The sequence below is a fragment of the Leuciscus leuciscus genome, assembly GCF_965113295.1.
Source record: "Leuciscus leuciscus genome assembly, chromosome: 14".
Taxonomy (NCBI): domain Eukaryota; kingdom Metazoa; phylum Chordata; class Actinopteri; order Cypriniformes; family Leuciscidae; genus Leuciscus; species Leuciscus leuciscus.
Genome location: NC_138738.1, coordinates 37,402,625 through 37,425,884, shown reverse-complemented (window position 1 = coordinate 37,425,884; position 23,260 = coordinate 37,402,625). Strand labels below are relative to the sequence as shown.

At 37.8% G+C, this 23,260-nt stretch overlaps 3 protein-coding genes across 7 annotated transcripts; all 3 read left to right on the top strand.

Annotated features, from left to right (window-relative positions):
• Positions 1 to 1,538: 1,538 nt before the first annotated feature.
• ppig (peptidylprolyl isomerase G (cyclophilin G)) lies at positions 1,539 to 9,783 on the top strand. Of its 3 annotated transcripts, XM_082190084.1 has the most exons (13): positions 1,539 to 1,694; positions 2,429 to 2,493; positions 2,591 to 2,665; positions 3,099 to 3,206; positions 3,290 to 3,334; positions 3,413 to 3,500; positions 3,766 to 3,795; positions 3,904 to 4,043; positions 4,658 to 4,829; positions 5,578 to 5,787; positions 5,942 to 6,023; positions 7,024 to 7,175; positions 8,359 to 9,783. In XM_082190084.1, the coding sequence occupies exons 2-13, from the start codon at positions 2,433 to 2,435 to the stop codon at positions 9,311 to 9,313; spliced, it is 2,118 nt and encodes a 705-aa protein (XP_082046210.1). In that variant the 5' UTR covers positions 1,539 to 1,694; positions 2,429 to 2,432; the 3' UTR covers positions 9,314 to 9,783. The 3 variants fall into 3 exon arrangements, with proteins under 3 accessions (XP_082046210.1, XP_082046211.1, XP_082046212.1); XM_082190085.1 differs by lacking the exons at positions 1,539 to 1,694; positions 2,429 to 2,493 and having other exon boundaries at positions 2,635 to 2,665; positions 3,720 to 3,795; XM_082190086.1 differs by lacking the exons at positions 1,539 to 1,694; positions 2,429 to 2,493; positions 2,591 to 2,665; ... (1 more) ...; positions 3,290 to 3,334; positions 3,413 to 3,500 and adding an exon at positions 3,593 to 3,611 and having other exon boundaries at positions 3,720 to 3,795.
• A 922-nt stretch (positions 9,784 to 10,705) lies between these two features.
• On the top strand, positions 10,706 to 12,916 carry phospho2 (phosphatase, orphan 2). 2 transcript variants are annotated; one of them, XM_082190087.1, is made up of 2 exons: positions 10,706 to 10,850; positions 10,965 to 12,916. In XM_082190087.1, the coding sequence occupies exon 2, from the start codon at positions 10,971 to 10,973 to the stop codon at positions 11,694 to 11,696; it is 726 nt and encodes a 241-aa protein (XP_082046213.1). In that variant the 5' UTR covers positions 10,706 to 10,850; positions 10,965 to 10,970; the 3' UTR covers positions 11,697 to 12,916. The 2 variants fall into 2 exon arrangements, with proteins under 2 accessions (XP_082046213.1, XP_082046214.1); XM_082190088.1 differs by having other exon boundaries at positions 10,735 to 10,850; positions 10,970 to 12,916.
• A 1,826-nt stretch (positions 12,917 to 14,742) lies between these two features.
• ssb (small RNA binding exonuclease protection factor La) lies at positions 14,743 to 22,511 on the top strand. 2 transcript variants are annotated; one of them, XM_082190050.1, is made up of 12 exons: positions 14,743 to 14,853; positions 15,307 to 15,365; positions 15,450 to 15,553; positions 16,384 to 16,558; positions 16,771 to 16,878; positions 17,364 to 17,467; positions 17,571 to 17,642; positions 17,728 to 17,770; positions 19,980 to 20,117; positions 20,234 to 20,426; positions 20,532 to 20,648; positions 21,268 to 22,511. In XM_082190050.1, the coding sequence occupies exons 2-12, from the start codon at positions 15,309 to 15,311 to the stop codon at positions 21,360 to 21,362; spliced, it is 1,206 nt and encodes a 401-aa protein (XP_082046176.1). In that variant the 5' UTR covers positions 14,743 to 14,853; positions 15,307 to 15,308; the 3' UTR covers positions 21,363 to 22,511. The 2 variants fall into 2 exon arrangements, with proteins under 2 accessions (XP_082046176.1, XP_082046177.1); XM_082190051.1 differs by having other exon boundaries at positions 15,304 to 15,365.
• Positions 22,512 to 23,260: the final 749 nt, after the last annotated feature.

Below are 23,260 nucleotides of genomic sequence, written 5' to 3'. Positions count from 1 at the left end.
ACAACAAAACAAAAACTCTTCTAGCACGTGTATTTACCTGTGTCAGCTGTGTTGTCGAAGCCTCGAGAGAAAAGAAAGTGCAGAGCGCGAAAGCACCAAAGTGACTGAAGGATTGCCGTAAAGCAGTATCTCTGGTCATACGATGTGTATGACGTCATTGACATTTGAAAAGACTTTTTGAAAAGCAAATAAGTGACTCTAAAAAATCTAACACCCAGCAATGTGTCATTTCTTTGCATCTCCTTTCAAATACAACATTCAAATTACTAGACAAAAAATTATATCCTGAGAAAAGTGGATTTTGAGTGAGCGCCCTCATATGGAGCCAGAGTGGAACTGCAACCAGTTCAGAAGCCGGAAGTGTTTGACTGAGAGTGGAAGTTCTCCCCTAGACATTCTCTGGTCTTACTGGACGCAAAGCAGTGTTTGCTGTCAAAGCATCAGGAGAAACATCTGACTGTCTTCAGGTGGGACAAACATGTCCGTCAGACTCCAGCGAACATGTTCTGATGCCTGAGACCAGAAGATGGGGTTAGTTTTGCCAAAAACATCCTGTTTGTTCCTGTCTGGTGTTTGCTTGAAGAGCTTCATCGCATCACTGATGAATGTCAGAATCATGAGCATCTCTCACAAATCTCATATATCAACTTCAAACCCTGTCAGTGTCTGAACACTCACCTGCTGGATTAATAACACTAGACTGGACTGGAACATCACAGCTTTTATTTTGTCCTCCTGTGATGCATTTGCCTCAGCCAGATTCTCAGTCTGTTTCACAGTCATTTGCATGTTTTAATGTTTATCACTGATATGCTGAAAGTGAAAGTGATTTTGTGATGTTCACGTGCAGAACGCAAGCTTCTGAAGGGCACATAGGTCTGAAGTAGGCCTAATGTGTTTAGATATAAGGATGCAGAGCCTGAGGTTGTTCTGTAGGAAAACATCAGTGCCTTGAATTTGATCCGAGCAGCGATTCGCAACCTGTGCAAGTTTATGAAGAGAGGTGTGACGAGCGCTTTCTTCGGCTCGATAAAGACACTCTTGCTGCAGCATTCTGGATCAGTTGCAGAGGTTTGACAGTGCATGCTGGAAGGCCTGCCAAGAGACCATTACAAAGTAAGTTTCCAGTAAAAAGGGTAAAGAATCACCAATCTGCTGATGAAATAAACAACAGAGAGACATGAACGGAAACCAAATCTTAATGAACACGCAGGGTCTTGAGCGTCAGGGAATTAATACAAGTTTTAGTGTATAACATTGCAGTAGCCTAATTATACAGCAAAAGAAGATGTTTTGAAGAATATGGGTGACCAAACAGTTTCTGGTTCCCATTGACTTCCATAGACTATGGAAGGAAGTCAATGGGACCCATCAGAATATCTGCTTTTGTATTCAGTAGAAGATAGAAATTCATTCAGGTTTGGAACAACTTGAGGGTGAATAAATAATAGATTTTTTGGAGTGAAATATCCCTTTAAATTCAAGCGAAACTGCAAACCGCAGGTGATTTTTGTCCGCATTAAGCTTCCATAGTCTCCAGTTGAGGCTGTTCATCTTTTTACCCAGAATGCTCCGCTAGTCGCACGTCACGGCGCCATTTTTACAGACCTGCGCGCTGAGGACACGAGAACGACAGTCAATGTTGTTTATATTCTCTTCATTTTAGTATAACCGGTTTAACTTGGATCAAACATGTAAGTTAAACTCCGAGTTTAATAGTAAAAAGGGAAGAACAAAATGGAAATATTAAAATACGCAATAATGGACACAAATAGCATGTTAGCATGCTAATCATTCAATCATGATTAAATGTTAAATCAATCGTAAGGTTAAATGTTACGATTTTATTGCTGGTAAAAGCAAACAGTGCTGATTATACACTTCACAAGTCTAAGTTAGATAATTATGCAGTTTAAATAATGTGATAGATAGGTGTGCTGGTGATTTCAGGTAATGTGTGTTTATTAGCTCATCTCTGCCGTGAGGCTAGGACAACATGCAGCATGACGAAAAATAAAGGTTTTAATGTTGTTTTATTCAAAAAGTTATTTAGACTATCAAAAGCATCATAAACTCATGTAGAAGTGATCTTTTTGACGCGTTCACAGCCGTAATGTGTGTTATTCTGCTGAAAGTGAAAGTGGTTACATTGACATTTACGGTCAGTAACTTCATTAATACGCTAGAGTAGGCAAACACTATCGATATGTAGTAATAATAACTTCCAGTGTTCTCTATGGTGGATGTTTCAAAATCTATCATAGACATATCCATGTTATAATGCACAGCTAAATCAAAAGATCCAAGTGCACATTAGTGTGTGTAAGAGTGTTGTTACACTGGTGAAACGAGTTTGTGGTGTTGTATTGAGTGTGTAAGCACAGATCTGTTTCTGTACTACAGTTTGATGTGTGTGTTGTGTTTGCAGCGTGATGGGGGTGAAGGCGCAGCGTCCTCGCTGCTTCTTAGACGTTGGCATCAGTAATGTGCCAGGTAAGACTCAATATGCACTTTGTAAGACAGACAGCCGCTCTTTAATTTCTGAAAATGTGGGATTAATTTCTTTCTCTCCCGGTTTTCCTTTCTACAGCGGGGCGAGTCGTCATCGAGCTTTTCTCTGAGGCGTGTCCCAAGACATGTGAAAACTTCCGCTGCCTGTGCACAGGTAAAAAAAATACAAGCAGATTTGTTTTATAAAACTGGAAAGCTGTCTCTAAATTTCACATTTTTAAATGTAAGCAGTTTTATATATATATTTTAAATATATTTGTTATGAAATGGAAGGAAAGGGCATTTTTAACTATTATTTCAACAATACAGACAATTGGTCAATTACTTTTTGCCTACTGTTTTATGGGTACTGTGAATTCAGACACTTCTTTTGACACACACTGCTTTTCGCCTACTATATAATAGGGAAGTATGCGAAAGCCCAAGTCTTGCACTGTCCTTGGATGCGTTTCCCAGAAGCATTATGAGCCCAAATGAATCGCGGAGACCAGTGGCACTAATGTTCTCGACGATCAACTTAGCTCACGTTACTTTTGAGAAACGCCGCCATGTCTGTATTAATGCATTGTGAGGGTTTTCTTCTCCAGGTGAGAAAGGAATTGGCAAGACCACCCAAAAACCTTTGCACTACAAAGGAAGTCTGTTCCATAGGATAGTGAAGGACTTCATGATACAAGGAGGAGACTTCACTGAAGGTACCACTGTCTTGCTTGTTTATCTGTTGTATTATGTTTATCCTGTGTGTGGTGACATTTGACAGACATGTTTGCCTTAACAGGGAATGGCAGAGGTGGAGAATCTATATATGGAGGCTTCTTTGAAGGTGAGTGTCCTTAAGATTTTACTTATCAATACTAATAACAACACTGGGTTCAATTTTCTGCCATTTTTCTTTTTCTAGATGAAAGCTTCTCAACGAAACATACCAAGGAGTTCCTTCTGTCAATGGCAAACAGAGGGAAAGACACCAACGGCTCACAGTTCTTTATGTGAGTCCAACACACAGGCTTCCTCAGGCGTCTCTACTGCCCTCTTGGATAATGGATGATAATCTGCAACTATCGCTTTCTTTTTTTGCAGCCTTGATGTAAAATAAATGTGTATGTCCTCAGTGCATTCGTCTGGTCTTGAACGAGTTATGAACTGCGGATGATAATGGCCCAAATCGATTTATGGTGTGCATTAATCACTGTTTTTGTGTTCGTTAGATTTGTATTTACATTCTGCCTCACTGTTTTGTGTCCCTGACCATAGAACTACAAAACCAACTCCTCACTTGGACGGGTAAGCGTGCAGCACAATGTGATCTATTAAGGAATATGGATTAGAAGTATGTTTTATATGTGCTGTATGTCCAGTGTTTAATGGTTTTGTTGCTCTTTCCCCCACCAGAATTCATGTGGTGTTTGGTCAGGTGATCTCCGGCCAGGAGGTGATCCGGATGATCGAGAGTCAGAAGACGGATACCAACAGCCGACCCTATGCTGAGGTCAAAGTGCTCAACTGTGGGGAACTTATTCCCAAATCTAAAGGTGATATTTTATATTTTCTCTTCTCATTTTTAGTAAGTTGTATGCATTTTTATGTTATTAGCTTCTAGCTACAAAAGATTAACTTCACGTGTCATTGCATTTCAGAATATATGTTGGCATGCAATTCATAACCGAGCGCAAGTGTGCTCGCTGACCTTATATTTTTAATAATAATAATAATAATAATTTGTATTTTTATAGTGCCTTTCCAACACCCAAATAATTTTGCATACTATAAAAATAGATTTTTGGCCTTAGACATGATTTAGATCTAGAAAATTTGACAAATTAACTTGCACTTTGATTATACTTGTTTATTAAGTAACATTAATTGTGATAAGACTGTCCAGTGTTATGGGCATCAATATTTACTGTCACGGTCACTCGTGGTACTTGTGTTATTCAAGGGGCTTTACTTGAATTATTCATTCATACAGAAAGTTTTATATCCATTCCTGTAAACTTGTATGAACTCAAATTATGCTTGGCAGTGCAAAAATATCTGAATCCCAAACAGTTATTAGTGGCCTTCACACTTTAATTTAATCCTGGTTTAATCGTCAAATTATGAAAGTGTGTGTTTTAAAGTATTGTTTTTTACTCTTTTCATTTAGCAAAGAAAGAAAAGAAGAAGCATCATTCATCCAGCGAGAGCGATGACGACTCTTCTTCCGACAGCTCCACCGACTCGGAGGAATCAGAGAAGGAGAAAAAGAAACGGAAGAAACACAAGAAGGAACATAAGAAGAAGAAGGAGCAGAAACACAAGAAGAAAGAGAAGAAAGGGTACTTTGCTAATACAGTTTACTTTTGCACATTTACGATCAGAATCTTTCACCTTTCAACAACTCGAGTTGAAGAATTTGCTTTCCACAGTTCTTGTGCATGCCAGTACTTAATGGTCGACACGGTACCAAAATTATCACTGAAAAATAAACAATCCTTAACGTTTTATGTATTAAAAATATTTAATAAATAAAAATAATCTAAATATCTGAAAAGATTTCGGCAGCCAATAAAACGTATTTTATTTTGTGCAAATCCTTGTTGAAAGTGAACCTGTATTTTAATGTGGTCAGGGTTGTATTTAAACCTTTGTCTAGTTTCACTCATGGTTTTTTTAAGGATAAGAGCATGAGGTCACACAACCTGTCCACGTTAGCATCTGCCTCAGGCCCTGTTTACACTAGTGTGTTTTCGTTTTAGCGTGAAAACATCCATACTGGCGTTTCAGAAACTATCTCCGTCCACACTACACAACTGAAAACACGTCACATGACCGCTCATGCACACTGGGTGTGGGTACAAGTGTAATAAAAGCTCTAATAATAGCTTGCCTCTTGTGCATGGCAGCTGCAGGATTATAAAATGCAGAGTTTAACTGCACAGTGCAAAAGGACAACAAAGTCCTTCCAATAATTTCCACAAATAATTATATGGTTCGTTTAATTTTATTATATGCATTGAGTGCTGTTTTCGTCTTCTGTTGACAACTTCATCGTAATGGAGTAAGAATTTGAACATGTTTTTCCAGGTCTGATGAGGAAGAGGCTGATCCCCAACCTTTGTCAACCATCCGCCCAGAGGAAGTACCGCCCATTCCAGAAAACCGCTTCCTAATGAGGCGAAGCCCCCAGAAGGCCAAAGAAGAGGAGCAGGGGAAAGAACAGAACAAGGAGGACTCTGGGAAAGAGAGACAGAGAGAAAGAGACAGGGACAGGGAGAGAGAGAGGGAAAGGGACAGGTAGATGTGGTATTTTAATATTTCACCCAGTAATGGTGTGGATTATCATTTGTTTGTACAGACATTTCTGACATTTTTCATATTGTGTGATTTTATTATTATTATTATTATTATTATTTCCTCTCCAGTTCATAACTTGTATGTTATATTCTAGACCCATGGCGAATTCACGGCCAAACCGCACAAGACTGGTGATGACCAGGTCAGGGCGCAGGATTAAAGGAAGAGGGCCGAGGGTGAGAGAATAACTGTGGTTTGCTTTGAAAGGCCGATTATTAAAATGTAAATGTAAATGCACTGCCCTTCAAAAGTCTGGGGTCGGTAAGATTTTATCTGTTTTGCAAGAAGTCTTTTCTGCTCACCAAGACTGCATTTATTTGATCAATAATAAAACTGTAATATTGTAAAATATTACACCCTCAAATAACTCTTTTCTATTGTAATATATTTCAAAACGTAATTTATTCCTTATTAATTAAAGGGTTAGTTCACCCAAAAATGAAAATTCTGTCAGTAATTACTCACCCTCATGTTGTTCCAACCCCGTAAGACCTTCGTTCATCTTCGGAACACAAATTAAGATATTTTTGATTAAATCTGAGAGCTGGATCACTCCTCATAGGCTTCTAAGACATTATAACTTGCTGGCCCAGAAAATGTATTAAAGACATCGTTAATATAGTCCAAGTGACTACAGTGGCTCAATCTTAAGTTTATAAAGCGACGAGAATACTTTTTGTATTTGCGTCTGTGTTGTATGTCACGCATCACACACATGACCAGCGTCGGCCAATAGTGAGCCTACGTGTGATGTGCAACACAGACGCGCTGCGCTAAAACACTACGTGAAAAGACTCGAGGCCCAGAGAGAAGGAAACGAATAGTGGAATAAAGTCGTTATTTTTGTTGTTTTTTTCGCACAAAAAGTATTCTCGTCGCTTTATAAACTTAAGATTGAGCCACTGGAGTCACTTGGACTATATTAACGATGTCTTTTAATACATTTTCTGGGCCAGCAAGTTATAGTGTCTTAGAAGCCTATGGAGGAGTGAGCCAGCTCTCAGATTTAATCAAAAATATCTTAATTTGTGTTCCGAAGATGAACGAAAGTCTAACGGGTTTGGAACAACATGAGGGTGAGTCATTACTGACAGAATTTTCATTTTTGGGTGAACTAACCCTTTAAAGCTCATTTCTGTGTTTTGTTTTAACGTTATCTCTTCTGTCCGTCTGTAGCGCTATCGGACTCCGTCTCGGTCTCGCTCACGGTCGTGGGATCGGTTTCGGCGCAGTGAGACGCCTCCACACTGGAGGCAGGAGATGCAGAGGACACAGAAAGCTAAATCTAACACAGCCGCCACCCAGGACAGATGGATCAAAGGAGACAAGTATGTCGAATTCTACAGTACATGCAAACATTGAGATCGGGATTCATGTAATGAGGGATTTTAAAGCTCATTTAATTAGAAGTAGGGCTGAGCGATATGGCCAAATAAATTATCACGATACATTTTTTCGTATCATTCAATATCAATAATTATCATGATAAATGTAAAATCTTTTTAGTTTAAAGGCAGATTTTTGCTCCGAAGTGAAAGTTGTAGACACCAACCCAGTAATTTTAAAGAACTTTTTACTGTCCGAATTCTTAATTTTTTCTTAAAATAAATATTTTAATAGAAAAAAAATATTTCTTAATTCTGCATGTTCTACCGGGTGATATTGTTTAAAGATAATGAAATAAGATTTGTGTCGCCTGACTTTATTAGCACGTATCTTTGGCACAGTTTGCAGTGCAGGCTGCGATATTAATATTACGTGTTTTGTCTCTTAGAAATACACATTTGACAGTAGCTTGAGTTAGGGTGCAGATAATAATATCTGTAATATCTGTAAAGATTGTAACAACCTCATTTTATATGGTAAAATGACTGTTTTATTCAAATTAATCACAAAAAAAGGTTACACTTTACTTTAAGGTGTCATTGTTACAGTGTAATTATATATTTAAGTACTGAGTAATATCAATTAATGGCATGTACTATAAGGTTAGGATTAGGATTTGGTTGGGGGTTAGTTGCATGTAATTATTGTTATTACTATGGTAACTAACTGCATGTAACATATGTAACAAGGACACTGTAAACTAAAGTGTTACCCAAAACATACTGTAATTATATTACAGTATTTTAATACATGTCGACATTAATAATATAATAAAATTCTATATGAATATTCCACATTTCTGCCACAATACCGTGGTGCAGTTAGTGTTACTACAGTAAATCCATGGTAAATATGGCGATTTGTAGATTGAAAAGCCTTCAGACTGTATCGTTGCGCATCGATGCTTTTCATCTCTGGCTTAAAAACTAAATCACAGAGACATTTGTGTTCTTCGCTGAATCCGGGCGCTTCTCACTGGATCTCACAGCGATTTAATCAAGGAAAATTATCCCGATAATTATCATTATTGTTTTTTCGGCCAGCCCAAATCAGAAGTTGTTATTATTATTATTATTATTATAATTTGCTGGAAATTAATGTTTCATGTGTATTTTTTAATTTTAGAGGCGATATGTCAGAGGACAAAGCAGATGCCACTGAACCAGCCAGCGAAAACAAACCTGCAGGACAAGAAGCAGCAAAAAAGAACTCTGAACGAGAGAAGAAAGACGCAAAGCGGGACAAATCACGCAGTGCATCCAGAGGAAGAGATAGGAAGAGGGACAAACATCGCTCCAAAAGCAGAGATCGGGACGCGCGGAAAAAGACTGATGCTGATGTGGAAAAGAAGAAAGCTCGCAGTCGGAGCAAGAGCAAAGAAAAGAAGAGAGAGAAGGAAAAGCGCGATAAAGCCGATGACAAACGGGGACGCTCAAGCAGCAAGGACAGAAAAGAGAAAGATAAAGATGCCAAAGAGCGAGAGAAGGAAGGCGAGCAGAAAGACCGAAGCAAAGAAAGGACCAAACAGCATCCGGATGGGAATGAAAAGGAGAAATCGAAGGAGGTGGAAAAGAAGAAGAATGGAGAGCAGCAACGTGACCGATCAAGAAGCAGAGAAAAGGGTCGTGATGCGTCGCGTAGGTCCCGGTCGAGGGGTCGAGGTCAGCGTGGCCAATCACGCGACAGAGGCCGTGAGCGGCGTCACAGCAGCAGCCGGGACAGAAGATCCTCTCGCCGCTCGAGAAGCAGAGAGCGGGACAGAGCTCGAGATCGGGGGAGAGATGCAGAAGACCGAAACAAGAGGAAGAGCACAGATGAGGCCAAGAGCAAAGAAACCAGAGGACGAGACAGAAGCTCCAAAGAACGCTCTTCCCAGAAAGATCGAGACGACCGAACGAGCGGGAGGAAGAGGAGAGGGAAGAGCGACAGTGGAAGCAGCGATTCTGAGAGCGATGGCGATAAACGGAAGAGAAGTAAAAGGAGCGAGAGCCCAAAATCAAAAGAGAGAGCAAAGGATAAATCTAAAAGTCCAAGAAAAGATGCGAAGAAAAAGGACGCGTCTTCCAGCGACAGTGACTGAGACTCTGCATGCACCAACTCCCTATTTTTTGTTATCTGTTCCCCACACAAGCATCAACGGTCGGCTGTTCAGCAAACGATACGAAGAGACTGACATTTTAGTCATCGTGTAAACAGTGTGGACACACCCTGGAATACTTTTAATGACTGATACAAGACCGTAAAATCCTAATTTGTTTCAATTGAATCGGTTATATTCGTCCTGCTTTTATCTGACGTTTGTTTTTTTTCTTGCCCATATCTCGACGTAAATGTTTAGTGAGTTTCTTAGTGAAAATGGTTGCTTACATATATATTTTATTTTTCTTCTTCTGTCTGATCTGAGCTGTTTTTTTTGTTGTTTTTTTAAGGGTTTGTTGGGGGACATGTTTGGACACCTTGGAGTTTTGTAAGGGCTTTCTGTTTATAAAGAGATGACAATGTGAGGTTCTGCTGAATTTGACAAATAAAAATTGGTACTGAACCTGTGAACCTCGTGTTCAGTGGTCCTGTTGATTGAAATGTCTTCCTAAATTTAAACAAGTGCAGTTAGCGTATTAATATATTGGTAGAGGGGTTTTTTGTTTCATTTATCTGTTAGAATTTGATACGGTTTGAACATTACCGCAAATCTTTTAAAGCAAAAAATAATTAAATACCATTAAATGTAATATTAAGCAAATCTAAAAGTGAAATTAATGTTAGTTTTGATTATTTTAGTAGTGTTTTATTTCCACCATTGTTCATCCCCATTAGCTTTTCAATATTTAATGGATTATAGATTTCAATCTTTAAAAGCACTTATGTACATAAACTCCCCCCCCATCTATAGTCTGTAGGTTTTTCAGAGGGTTTATATGAATAAGGCATTTATATGTACTACTGTACACCCAAAGCGCTTTACAATCCAGTCAGGGGATCTCTCCTCAACCACCACTATTATGTATATAACATTTTATTCCTAAAAACACGATTTTATCTATTCTGAATGTTGGTATTATATTTTATTTTTAATTAATGAGAGATAAAAATAGATATCCAAAATCCTGTTTGTAATATTATCACATACATTATCACATAATATTATTATGTAGATTTTTATCACTCAATATTTTAAAATAAAATAAAATACCAACATCCAGAATATATATATCTGCAACAATAATTTCAAGCATAAATGGAAAAAATAACATGTTATTTTCTCACTCATGCTTGAAATTATTGTTGCAGACATAAATTGTGCTGACGCATAGTTTTATGACCGCACTGCACTATTCTAAAAATTATTTCCTAGCAGTGTCTAAGACAATACCGGTTTCATCTCGAATAAACTGAATCGGATTACTGAATGAATAACTGACTGGAAACAGAAAGCAAAAACGCCCCCAAGTTGACTTGAGTGTTCTGCCTGACCAATCAGAGCGTCGCATGACGTTTGAGTGACGTGCGCCGAAGCCTATCAGAGACGGGCAGTGACTAATCATGCTTTGTGTTGTAAGCAAGTGTCCGTCTCAGAATCGCTAACAAAATCGAATAATTCACTCAGGCTGCCGCTTCAGGTTGGTACACATTTGATTACATTTCCTTAACGTTTCATGGCTTGCTGAGAAAGCATCGTTGAACATTTGTTCGTCAGCCATCGTGTCAATATTGTGTTTTTGTGTTATTCCCAGCGCAGGATGAAGACCTTAGTAGTGTTCGACTTTGACCACACTATAGTGGATGACAACAGCGACACATGGGTGATCCGCTGCACTCCCGACCAGACGTTACCGGACTGTCTGGAGAAGTCCTACGAGAGGGGCCGCTGGACCGAGTATATGGGTCGAGTCTTGACCTACATCGGGGACCAGTCCGTGAGCCCGGAGCACATGCGCGCGGTCATGGAGAGCATCCCGCTCACCGAGGGCATGCTCGAGCTCCTGACCTTCATATCTGAGAACAAGAGCGACATCGACTGCATTATAATCTCCGATTCTAATACTGTCTTCATAGACTGGGTTTTGCATGCATCAGGGTTGAAGTCGGCTATAGATGACGTCTTCACTAACCCTGCAAACATAGATGCGCGCGGCTACGTGAGTGTGCGCTGCTTTCACGCGCATGACTGTACGCAATGTCCTATAAACCTGTGCAAGAGGAGGGTGCTGCATGATTTCAGAGAGAACCAAGCTAAAGCTGGTGTGCATTATGAGAGGATCTGCTATATAGGAGATGGAGGAAATGACTTTTGCCCCATTAAAGAATTGAGAGAGGGGGATATTGCGATGCCTAGGAAAGGCTTCACCCTAGAGAAACTGTTGTGCAAAGCCATTTCAGAGGGTCCAGAGGCTCTCAGTGCGAAAATCATGCCATGGACAAGTGGCAATGAAATCCTCCGGGAATTACGAGCTCTAATTGAGTAATACAGTATTATATTAGATAATGATAGACTTACTGAACCAATAGAATATCAGTATGTTTATTCTGCAATCTGCAGTAAATGCATCATGTGCATGAACTATTATTAGGCTATAGATAATTTACACACACAAACACACAAAGTCCCTTAATTTACTTGATAAATTTATTTGGGGATGGTGTAATATCTGAGTTTATGTTTGGTGCACATTTAAAAATAGATATATATTTTACATGTTAATTTACATTTAAGTGTTTATGAGAGTATAAATGCAATTTGTCTTGGAGATTTAATTCATAAAATAAGGATTTAACAGTTTGAGGTGCTTTATATTTAATCCACTGAGGTTTGCTGTAGAGCATTAAAATGAACAAATGTAAAAGTTTTATCATTGCTGGCTAAATATTTATTTGCACGATATAGAAATTCCCCTTTAATATCACTATCTATTAATACTATACAAATGAATGCCATTATTGTCATGTTATGAATGAATGCAGCCTGGCTGTGGCAGAATCCTTTAACACTGCAATCTTGTACTATTATAAAATGAAAATAGAATATATTATACGAACCAGATTATTATTATTATTATTGGAAGCCCTAATTTGCCTTATAGTACCATATTTTCATATATACAGTGCGTGGGCCTGAAAAGTCTGAGACCTTATGAATTCTGGAAATATTAAAACTATGTCCAAAAGCAAGACATAACATTTGAATTTTAAAAATTGTATACAGCACAACTTATTATTATTATTGAAATGCTCAAACTATTTATTTCCAGATTTTCAACGTGGTCTCAGACTTTTGACCCCCATTTCCTCTGGACACCAGCGGTGTTTAAAAAGCCATCCGGGTCATAGTTACTCTGACAGCATATGAAGTGTTGGACTTGCTGCTCTTGATGTAGGTTAACAGAGCTGTGAATGCTTCTTCTTGAATAAGCCTGAATTTTAGATGTGTTTTGGAAATGCAGAGTGTTGTATTCAAAGCAAACAGAGATGAATGGAGGAGATCGTGGACTTTAGTGTTGGTTTATATGACTATTTGCAGGGAAGCTTGGATCTGTCAGAACAAATCCATTTATATGACTGGATCGTCGCCATATTGACCTATACGACCTTGTTCCTGTTAATATTTACAACAAATCTTGTGTCATTTGTACTTGTGACACACATGTTTAGTGTCCAATTAAAAAGGAATTAAAAAAAAGTTATGGCCTGTCTTTTGTTTCTTTGAATAAATGTCTGTCGGATATGAGACGGTAATTTACTGAAGCTTAAAGTGAGTCCAGCACTTATTACTGCACAAACCTCTTAAGCTTAAGAAAACCGTTAGTTATAATTATAGGTTATATGATGCGTTTTCTTGTGGCTTTTATTAAGGCGATACAATACAGGCAAAAACACCGTTTTTTCATGCATCTGTCAGTTTCGAGATTTTTGGCTTTGCGTAGTTTTTCTTTTCTTTTTTCAGACTAGTGGAAAGAAAACATCCAAAATACACTTGTAAGTGTATCTTTTTATAGCACTTTATCTATTTGCATCTGTAGATTTCAATAACAGGCTGTAAAAAACAGGCTGTCCTGAAATCTCCACACTTACATATGCCCAACTTTACAGTTTTATTCTATATTCTGAATGTTTTTATAGAAGGGTTTGTTCTTTGCCTGATTTTATGCAACATTTTATTCCTAGAAAAAATGATGAAAATGAAACATTTTTGGGGCTGTTGACTGTGTTGGAGTGATAAAAAGAGAAATCCAAAATCCCCTGTAAAAACCTTTGACTCCAATATGTCAAAAAAACTAAAAATTTGAAGCTTTATCCAATGTTTGGATTTTTGTTCTAGAATTGTATGCAAATTAGTTCATATTTAATTAGACAATGCCTCATTAGCATATTTAAACATACCATTTCAGAAAACTTGTATAAGAAATCATTCTTAATGTTATCTGTGAATGTGACTGGGGAAGTATGGTGATATCCAGAGGTGGACAGTAACAATTTACTTCAGTACTGTACTTAAGTACACTTTTTGAGTATCTGTAGCCTACTTTTCTTGAGTATTATTTTTTTCTGGAAACTTTTTACTTTAACTTCACTACATTTGAAAGACAAATATCTTACTTTTTAGTTTTTACTCCACAACAATTCTGTCAGGTCCTTGAGTAGAAAGTAGTAATGTCAGTCAGGGATGGTTTTAGTTGCAGGGACCCGCAGGGGTTGCAGAGTGACTGGAAATGAAAGTCGAATTGACGTCAGAAAACGACTGATCTTGGTTTCTGGCGTCAACCCGATTTTCGTTTTCAACCCCAATACAACATCTGTCCAACGTTGGAGATTAATGTCAATCTGGCGTTGGATTCTGACATCAATCTGATTTTCATTTTCAACGTTGGGGTTGGTCTCCTAAATGCAAATGTTGTCATTGTTTTGGTGCACACTAGCTTATAGATAACAGTAAGGCTAACATATTCATACTAAAAGCCAAAAAACTTTAAATATGGCAGTATTTGAGGGAACAGCCATTGTGGACGTTATTGAGTGACTTGAATCTCACATTCAATCCCACTACTGGAACTGTGTTCTATAAATAAATGTGATATTAATATGAGGGAAGGCAGGCATAGATTCAGAGGTAAGTGTGTAGCCTAAGTATTACACACAATAATGCAACAATAATAAAACACTGCATTGAAAGTTACTTTTGATACTTAAGAACTTTTAAAAACAAGTAGCCTACTTCTGTACTTTTACTTGAGTAAAAATCGGTCTTTACAACTTTTACTTGTAACGGAGTAATATTTGACCAGTAGTATCTGTACTTTCACTCAAGTAAGGACGTTGTGTACTTTGTCCACCTCTGGTGATATCTATTCGGGGTTGTTTTTTTTCCACCTGGGATGTCTTGCCTTAAAAATATATTATAAAAGACCAACAATGTTACTTACTAAAAAGTGTATACCCAATGAATATTCTCGAACGGAAAAAGCTTGGAGATCATGAGTGTATTCCGTGTTGTACTCAATTTCCCAATCTCCCCAGTCTCTGCGTGACATCATAACTGCGCGACGCCATACTTGACCCACGGTCGGAATCGGATATCGTTTAGTGTGGTGTTTCAGCGTGATCAGACAGATTCAGAACTCAAGTAAAGTGAGTATGACGTTTCTTTTTGTTTTCCCTGATATTTAGAGTGTTGCGATGCTTCAGATCGGACCGAAAACATACAATTGACAGACTGAGCGCGCGACGTTTGTTCAGTATCATTCTGTGACATGTGGCGCGCGTGGCGTACATGATTTATAAACACTTATAAATGCTGATGACTGAATTTATAAATATTATTCACAGCGTATTTTTAGTGCTGTTAAACACTGGGTTTATAAACTTAAAGAGTCAACATTTCTATTAAAATAGAAACTGCATGCAGGAGTTCTGCTGCACTCACACCACACGTGGTTTGAAAATCATGTTCATGTACATTTTTCATGATAATATAAATATAGGTTGTGATGTTACTTGTTGATAGAATGTGCACAAAATAAATAACATATGTGTTCAGACTTTTGAACGTTTGCTAGAAAGTGTTGTTTATCCTCCTAGCAGAGATGGCAGCCAATCAGGAAATGTCTCCTCTGGAGAAGAAGGTGGCAGAACAGATTGAGGTGAGATAATCATAAGTATTTTATCTTTCCAAGCCGTAGTTCATACCAGTGACATGAATAACCAATGTTTCTGTCTGTGTTTAGTACTATTTTGGTGACCACAATCTCCCCCGAGACAAGTTTCTGAAGGAGCAGATGCAGTTAGATGACGGCTGGGTCACTCTGGAGACAATGCTGAAATTTAATAGGTAATTACAAAAGAAATGCATCATGTTTCTGATTAAATCAAGTAAACCTGGCTACAGCCTGCAGAACGGGGCGGGGCTACACGTGTCGCTCCGCCCCATGCCTACTCTGATTGGCTCGATCGTCTTTCATAGGGATTCATAAAATAAAAAATGTGGTTCAAATTTATATGAACACAAAGCCTTTATTATAATGGACGGAAGAAGAAAACATTAGCCTGTATCTCACAATGTTCTTGAAACTGTTTTGCTAAATTTAGCTGGTCTTCAGGCGAACATGCAAACAACGGCACAACATTTAACCCTCTGATACTGTTCGTGTGTCGGTCAAAAACGATGTATTTATAATCCAGTTATTACATTTGAGCATGGACCTGAAAATTACATTTTCAACTTAAACTGTCGTAAATCTTGAATGGACAGAAGAACACTATAAACTTCATCATGCACAATAAATGAACTATATGTTGTATGGTCTTATGGAGACATGCGATAGGTTTGTGTGAGGAACAAAGTGAAGTTTAGCTCACAAACGTCTTTCTCACGCACATTCACATTTATGTGTGGCCCTTTTGGATGTGTCGTGCCAAACATTTTTGAAGGAAAATTACATTTTAGAGCTGCAATGGTGAGTTTACAGTCAATATAATAGCTTGAATTTTGGTCTGTTTCTCACACAAAGCTTTCATACTGCTCCAGACAAATCAAAATATAGTTCACACAAGTTGCATAAATTACTTTAATGAGAAAATCGCTACATGAAGATTCTTCACTGTGTCAGTCCATGTAACTCTGCTGCGGTTGTGTCCCACTTTTTGTATTTGTCCTCACAGACTAAAGACTCTCACGTCAGAAGCAGCCTTCATTGTGGAGGCGCTGCAGAAATCTAAAAGTGGTCTGCTGGAGATCAGCGAGGACAAAACCAAAATAAGGCGAAACCCGAGCAAACCTCTTCCAGAGAACAGTGAGGAATACAGGGACTCGCTCAAACACAAATCCATCTACATGGTGAGTGAATGGGAACAATGACATTAAGTCCTCTTTATGCCTACCCAGTGTTGCCTTTGCTCTAAAGCAAACAGCTTATAATAATATTTGAACATGTCTAGTCCTCTGTAAAACTGGGAGATGTTGTCTTGTCCTGTTTTTGAATTCTACAATAGGATACTATACCCACATTCTGCATTTTGTTGACTGTTGTTAATGTTTAAATTCAACAGAAAGGTTTTCCTCTTGAAACTACACTGGATGAGGTGAAAGAGTGGCTCGCTGATAAAGGAACAGTCGAGAACATCTACATGAGGAAAGGACCCCTGAAGACTTTCAAAGTAAGGGTTTTAAGAAAGTCCAAGGTCTCTTAAAGCCGACGTGAAACGGAAGTTGCGATTGTCTTTTTTTTCTCAATTATGAGGAATGTCTGAGTGATATGGCTTCTCAATTAAGGAAAAATTTAGTTTTAGGGCATTTGTTTCAGAAACTCGTGCGTTTTCTCCCTCAATTCGGTTAATTTAGGCATATGGACACGGCAATCACGCTCGGATCCACACAGGACAGTTTTACTCGCATGTGACTTGCATAAACACATTTCGGTACTCTTTGAAATGTTGCCTTGTGAAAGTGAAACTAACCAAAAAGAAAATGCAACATTGTAACAAATTAAGTTACGGTCTCTGAACAAAGCAAACAATCTACAGGTCTAAAGTGCCCTTAGTTAACAACATTGGGATAGATTACATTTTATTATATGAAAACTGTAGCTATGTGCTGTCTACCTTATCAAAACTGAGCTCTATACTGTTGCTGTCGTCTGCAGGGATCAATCTTTGCGGTTCTAGAATCTGAAGAGGCTGCCAAAGCGTTTGTCGAACGTGCCGACATCAAAGAGTACAAAGGGAATGAGATGATCGTTATGATGAAGTAGGTGCTTTTGCAGTTTAGTTCTCCATTTAGCATTGCATGTTTTCCTAGTAACTGAATGGCATTGAATATACTGGTGTTAACCTTTGACCTCTGTCTGTAGAGAGGCCTACTTTACTAAAAAAATGTCAGAGAGGAAGCAAAATCGCGTGGAAGCAAAAGCTAAAGCAAAAAGGTAATGCACAACACTACATATTTTCTACTAAAAAGTGAGATGAGATCTAAAATGTTATAATTGGTAAATCTGTGTAAAATTTCAGTGAAAAGGAGGACAAGCAGAAACAAGCTGAAGAAGAAGAGCTGGTGAGTTTCATGCAGAAACGCAAATATTCTCAGATGTGTGTGAACAATACAGATTGTTTCAAAGCAGCCTTACAGTGATAAACAGGGAAATAACGATTCGGTGATGCAAACAGAATTCAATTCTGCTTTAAAGCAGCTCTAAAAAGATGATAGTAAACAGTTATTATTCAGTTAAAATTAGTTCAGTGTTGATTCATTTCGGTTCAATAACTGTGTAAAGTACATAAATTCTGAAATGAGCTGAATTCAGTTATAAAGCAGCTCTCCAGAAAACTGTGCTGTCATCGTCCAGTTCAGTTCTCATACAATGGTGTTAGTACAGTCAGATTAATAATATTGTTGAATCTTAAGTGTCCCCAACTAAGCAAGCCAGAGGCGACAGTGGCAAGGAACCCAAACTCCATTGGGTGACAGAAATGGAGAAAAAAAACCTTGGGAGAAACCAGGCATAGTCGGGGGGCCAATTCTCCTCTGGCCAACCAAAGAACACGGTGTGTTTATAATTCAGGCTGCAAGTCAGATTGTGGATCGGAAGCTTTCAAAATATTTCATCCAGTTCCTTCTGCTTGAAGATCGGTTTCATCATGCTGGTATGGAGCCGATGCTGGCCGTAGGGGTCTGTGCGGAGGACTTGTCTGGTTCTTGGGGTCTTTGCTGAGGATCTGTGCTGATGGCTGTCATATCAACAAGGTCTTCACAAGGAATTGTTCTAGTAGACACAGTCTCTGCTGGCATTCAGGGCTACGATACTTCCTGGTTCTAGTAAGAACTCTAGCTGCTGCGTTTTGGACCAGCTGGAGTTTGTTTATTAAGCATGCAGGGCAACCACCCAGTAGAGCATTACAGTAATCTAGCCCTGAGGTCATGAACGCATTAAGACATTTTTCTGCATTTGTTATCGAGAGAAGATGTTGTAATTTAGATATACATTTAAGATACATATGCTAGAAACATGGCTTTCAAATAAAAGATTGGTATCAAAGAGCATACCCAGGTTCCTAACTGATGATGAAGACTTGACAGGGCAGCCATCAAGTGTTAGACAGTATTCTAGGTTATTATGCAAAGGTTTTTGTCCAATAATTAAAACCTGTTTTTTCAGAATTAAGTAGGAAATTACTAGTCGTCCAATTATTTATATCAACTATGCATTCCGTTATTTTGTGAATTTGTCTGTTTCGTCAGGGCGTGAAGAAATATAAAGCTGAGCATCATCAGTGTAACAGTAAAAGCTAACACCATGCTTCCTAATATCATCTCAAGGGTAGCATAAACAGGGTGAAAAGCAAAGGTCCTAGTACTGAGCCTTGAGGTACTCATGACACCTCTTCATTTACTGCTACAAACTGATAACGGTCGGATAAATATGATTTGAACATGCCAATGCACTTCCACTTATGCCAACATTATTTGTTTCTATTCTAAATAACATTGTGGTTGATGGAATCAAATGCAGATCTAAGATCCGGTAGCACTAATAGAAAGATACAACCTTGATCGAATTAGAACAAATCATTTGTAACTCTAATAAGAGCAGTCTCCGTACTATAATACGGTCTAAATCCTGACTAGAAATCCTCACAGATACCATTTCTTTCTAAGAAGGAACATAGTTGTGAGGTCACTTCCTTTTCCAGTATTTTTGACATAAAAGGGAGATTCGGCATCGGTCTGTTCTCTAGGATCAAGTTGTGTATTTTTTAATGAGAGGTTAAATAATGTCCAGCTTAGGGGTTTTGGTGTGTATTCTAATGGCAATGATGAATTAATAATATTAAGAAGAGGCTCTGTGACTTCTGGAAACATCTCTATCAGTAGCTTAGTCGGTATAGGGTCTGACATGTGGATTTTTAAGATTTAACAAGTTTAGACAATTCTTCCTCTCCTATAGCAAAAAATTTATGGAATTTTCAACTTTCTTTAGTGTGTAATGTTGAAAGTCGTGGTTATGTTAAAGGTGGTGACATTTCCAAAACACACTAGAAGCGGGTGACCAATCACAACACACTGGTGCAGCTGACCAATCAGAGCATGTTGTGCTTTTCTTCAATTTTTCTTCTTTTGCTAAAATGTCAAATATGTGTAAACAATTTTTTTTTAACATTTCAAGCATAAAAACTTATTCTAGTAGACCCCAAAAAGAAAATCAAGACTTTGAAAAAGTGCATAATAGGTCCCCTTTAATAATATCACTCTTCTGTTTACCCAGAAATCCCTGAATGATCAGAGAGGCTGTCTGCTGAAGTTCTCCGGTGAATTGGGTCAGACCTCGAGAGAAGATTTTCATACGGTCTTTTCTGATCATGCCCAGATTAAATGGATTGATTTCACCAGAGGATCAAAAGAGGTGAGAACAATGAGTGCTTCACATATTACTCTAAAGACAAAATCATACAAAGTAAATAATTTGATTAATACCTTAAGGATGTCTTCCATTAATTTTCTCTTTGATATCCTTCTCAGGGCACCATCCTGTTTCACTCAAACGCCAAGGATGCCCTGGAGAAAGTCCGCGAGGCTAAGGGAGGGGAGGACCCGAAGGTTAAAGACCATGTTGTTCAGTGGGAGGTACTTGAGGGAGACACCGAGATGGAGATGCTGAAGAAAATCATCGAGGATCAGCAGGAGTCCTTGAACAGACGCAAACAAGGCAGAGGTAATTCACAGGACACAGTAAAGACACGCATCATATGTTTGAACACATATGATCTCACTTTTTAAAACATTTGCACTTGTTCCACACCGTATCCTATAATTGCAGGAGGTCACAGGGGTCGTGGAAGAGGCAGGGGAGGCCGCAGAGACCGAGGAGGAAGAGAACAGACACAGTTCAGGGGAAAGAAGACCAAGTTTGATAGTGACGAAGAGGGAGATGAAGGTAAATTGATGTCACATGTGGGCGTTTTATTTTTAACAATATAAAATAAAATAATACTATAATAATATATTTGTTTTAAATATAATTTAATTTAATTAATATTATTATTATTAATGTTTTATTTATTTTTACATTCAGTTTTCTTTAACTCCAAGTTCTCATGCCTGGCAATATTTATCATTTTTTAAAACCATTTAGAGGTGTCATTATACTCTATACTTAAGACAAAGTCTGACAAAAAATGTAATTGTTAGATTTACTATAATAATAATTTAGCTTATTTTGCAACAAAGTAGAAGCTTATTTAAATCATTGTCACTCTGTTCTGTAGACAATAAAGATGTTATACTTGGTTGACTTTGGTCTGACTTTCCCTTCATGCCAGTGGATTTGAATGGCCTTTTCTGTTTCTAACACAACTATTTTATTAAGTATCTGACATTGTAGCAAAGCAAATTTTCTCTTTTTATTATATCATATCTGATATTTTGTGTTTGAGGCTGATAGTTTTTTCATCACCCACAGACTGGTCAAATGTTTAGGAAATTAAATGCTGAGTTTGCTTTATATTTGGCTTTAGTCATATGAAAACATAAATATATTTTTTCCCCTTCAACAGAACCCGCCAGTCCAAAGAAGAGACCTCTTGATTCGAATGGGCAAGATAATGGAGAACCGGTTTCCAAACAAGCAAAAAGCGAGAATGGTTCTTAAGGGCAAAGAGCCGTGGCCTTACTTTTGTACTGTAGATGTTCCCTAAATTCAAGAGATCTGAAAAATGCTTTCTCAGACTACTTCCTGTGTCAAAGGCTAAAAGCTGCACAAAAGCTTTACGCCACACTTTACTCCTTAAACTCATCATGAAAAAGGCATCATGCATCAAAATCTTATGGAATTGTTTTCTTTGAACAAACATCCTGGATGCCATTTATTTATTTGCCATATACATACTTAAGATTGTTGGTATGATTTAAGATCTCATATGCAGCTTTATAAATGTGGCGTTTTCAAAATCTGGTCAGCTTAACACAGTTTGCTGGTAACGCTTGTATAACTATTGACATCTGTGTTCTTTCATTCCTAGAGCGGTGACAGTCTGATTACTCTGTACCGATTAGTTTTTCAGCTTTATCAAGGAGCTGATTATTGGTTCTGACAGCATTTGTATGCAATACTGTATTATTTTTTTTAGAAATGTCTGAGGTCTACAAGTAAACTTGTAAGGGTTTAGGAAATGTCAGAATTTTTAGTCTTAATCCAGTTTTTTTTGTTTGTTTCATTAACGAAAACCTATTTTCCGACTGTTAGAATATTCTTTAATTTCGTCACTTGCACAAACGTAGCACGATAAGTGTGTGGAATCCTTATTTGTTTTTCTACGTTGCTGTAAAGTTGCTTCAAGTGGTTACAGAGGCATGTAGGTCCAGAGAGAGTAGCCTACTTAATTTTGACTGAAGATTTTTTTTTAAACTCACGTTTTCTTTATCACAGCAACGGAAACATGTCTCTTAATCTAAAGTGCTGTTTTAGATGCCATGCTTCATATTTACCCCTTCAGGGCTTCAACAAGCACTCATTATTCTGTTTTTTTCCCTTGGTTTTTACTGTATCATGTGTTAAGATGAATATTACACACATTTAGAATTTCAATAAAGATCTTGAAAATCAAAACTGTAATATGTGGTTTTACCTGGAAAATGGACACTATTGATGCAGTAGCTAGTAGGGCTGGGTTAAAATATTGATTTCTCTATTTTAATCACTCATTTTGATGAACCAAATCGATCTTTTAAAAAATAAAACTTTGTATCGTGCCTCCCATCCAGTAAATCGCAATAAAAGTTGTACTGTTACTTTTGTTAATCCGCTTTCAAATTCTGTTTATTATTATTATTTGTGTGTGTGTGTGTGAGAAATTAAAACATAAGTAACGTTTTGGCGCTCTTTAATGTCACGTGACACATCGCAGTACCGCTTCAGTTCAAGCCAAGTTTTTGCACGTGTGACGCGATTGATCATCTCTTCTGCTTTACTGTTATTTACAGCACGGAATAAACCTGAATGAACATCAGAAGGTATGGTGAAAGATACATTACAGTTTACCGAAATCCTTATTCTCGTGTAATTGCTCAATCAGTGTTTCAATCGCCATAAAGACACCAACAAACCGCTTGTTAACGTTAGCCCCTTTCACAGAGCAATCCTGGTAAATTACTGTAAAATTACCACTAAAGACTATGTGAAAGGGGCTAGTAATGTAACTTGTCACTTAAGTTACCTCAGAAAATTCATTCAATGTCCATGAACTCGCTAGTTGGCTAAAAAAAAAATTAACTCCAGAGAGGGGCATCTTGCTGAATATATTTTTTCATATTTTTATGTAACCTTTTCCCTTAAGTGCCACTGGTGGGCCCACAGCCATTACATATTTAAAACAGTAATATCCTAAACTAATCTTGACAAACTATATAATTTGAAAGCTTACAATCTCTAGTTTTCATATTTGTGACCCTGGACCACAAAACCAGTCACAAGGGTAAATTTTTTTAAAATTTAAATGTATAACTCATATGAAAGCGGAATAAATAAGCTTTCCACTGATGTATGGTTTG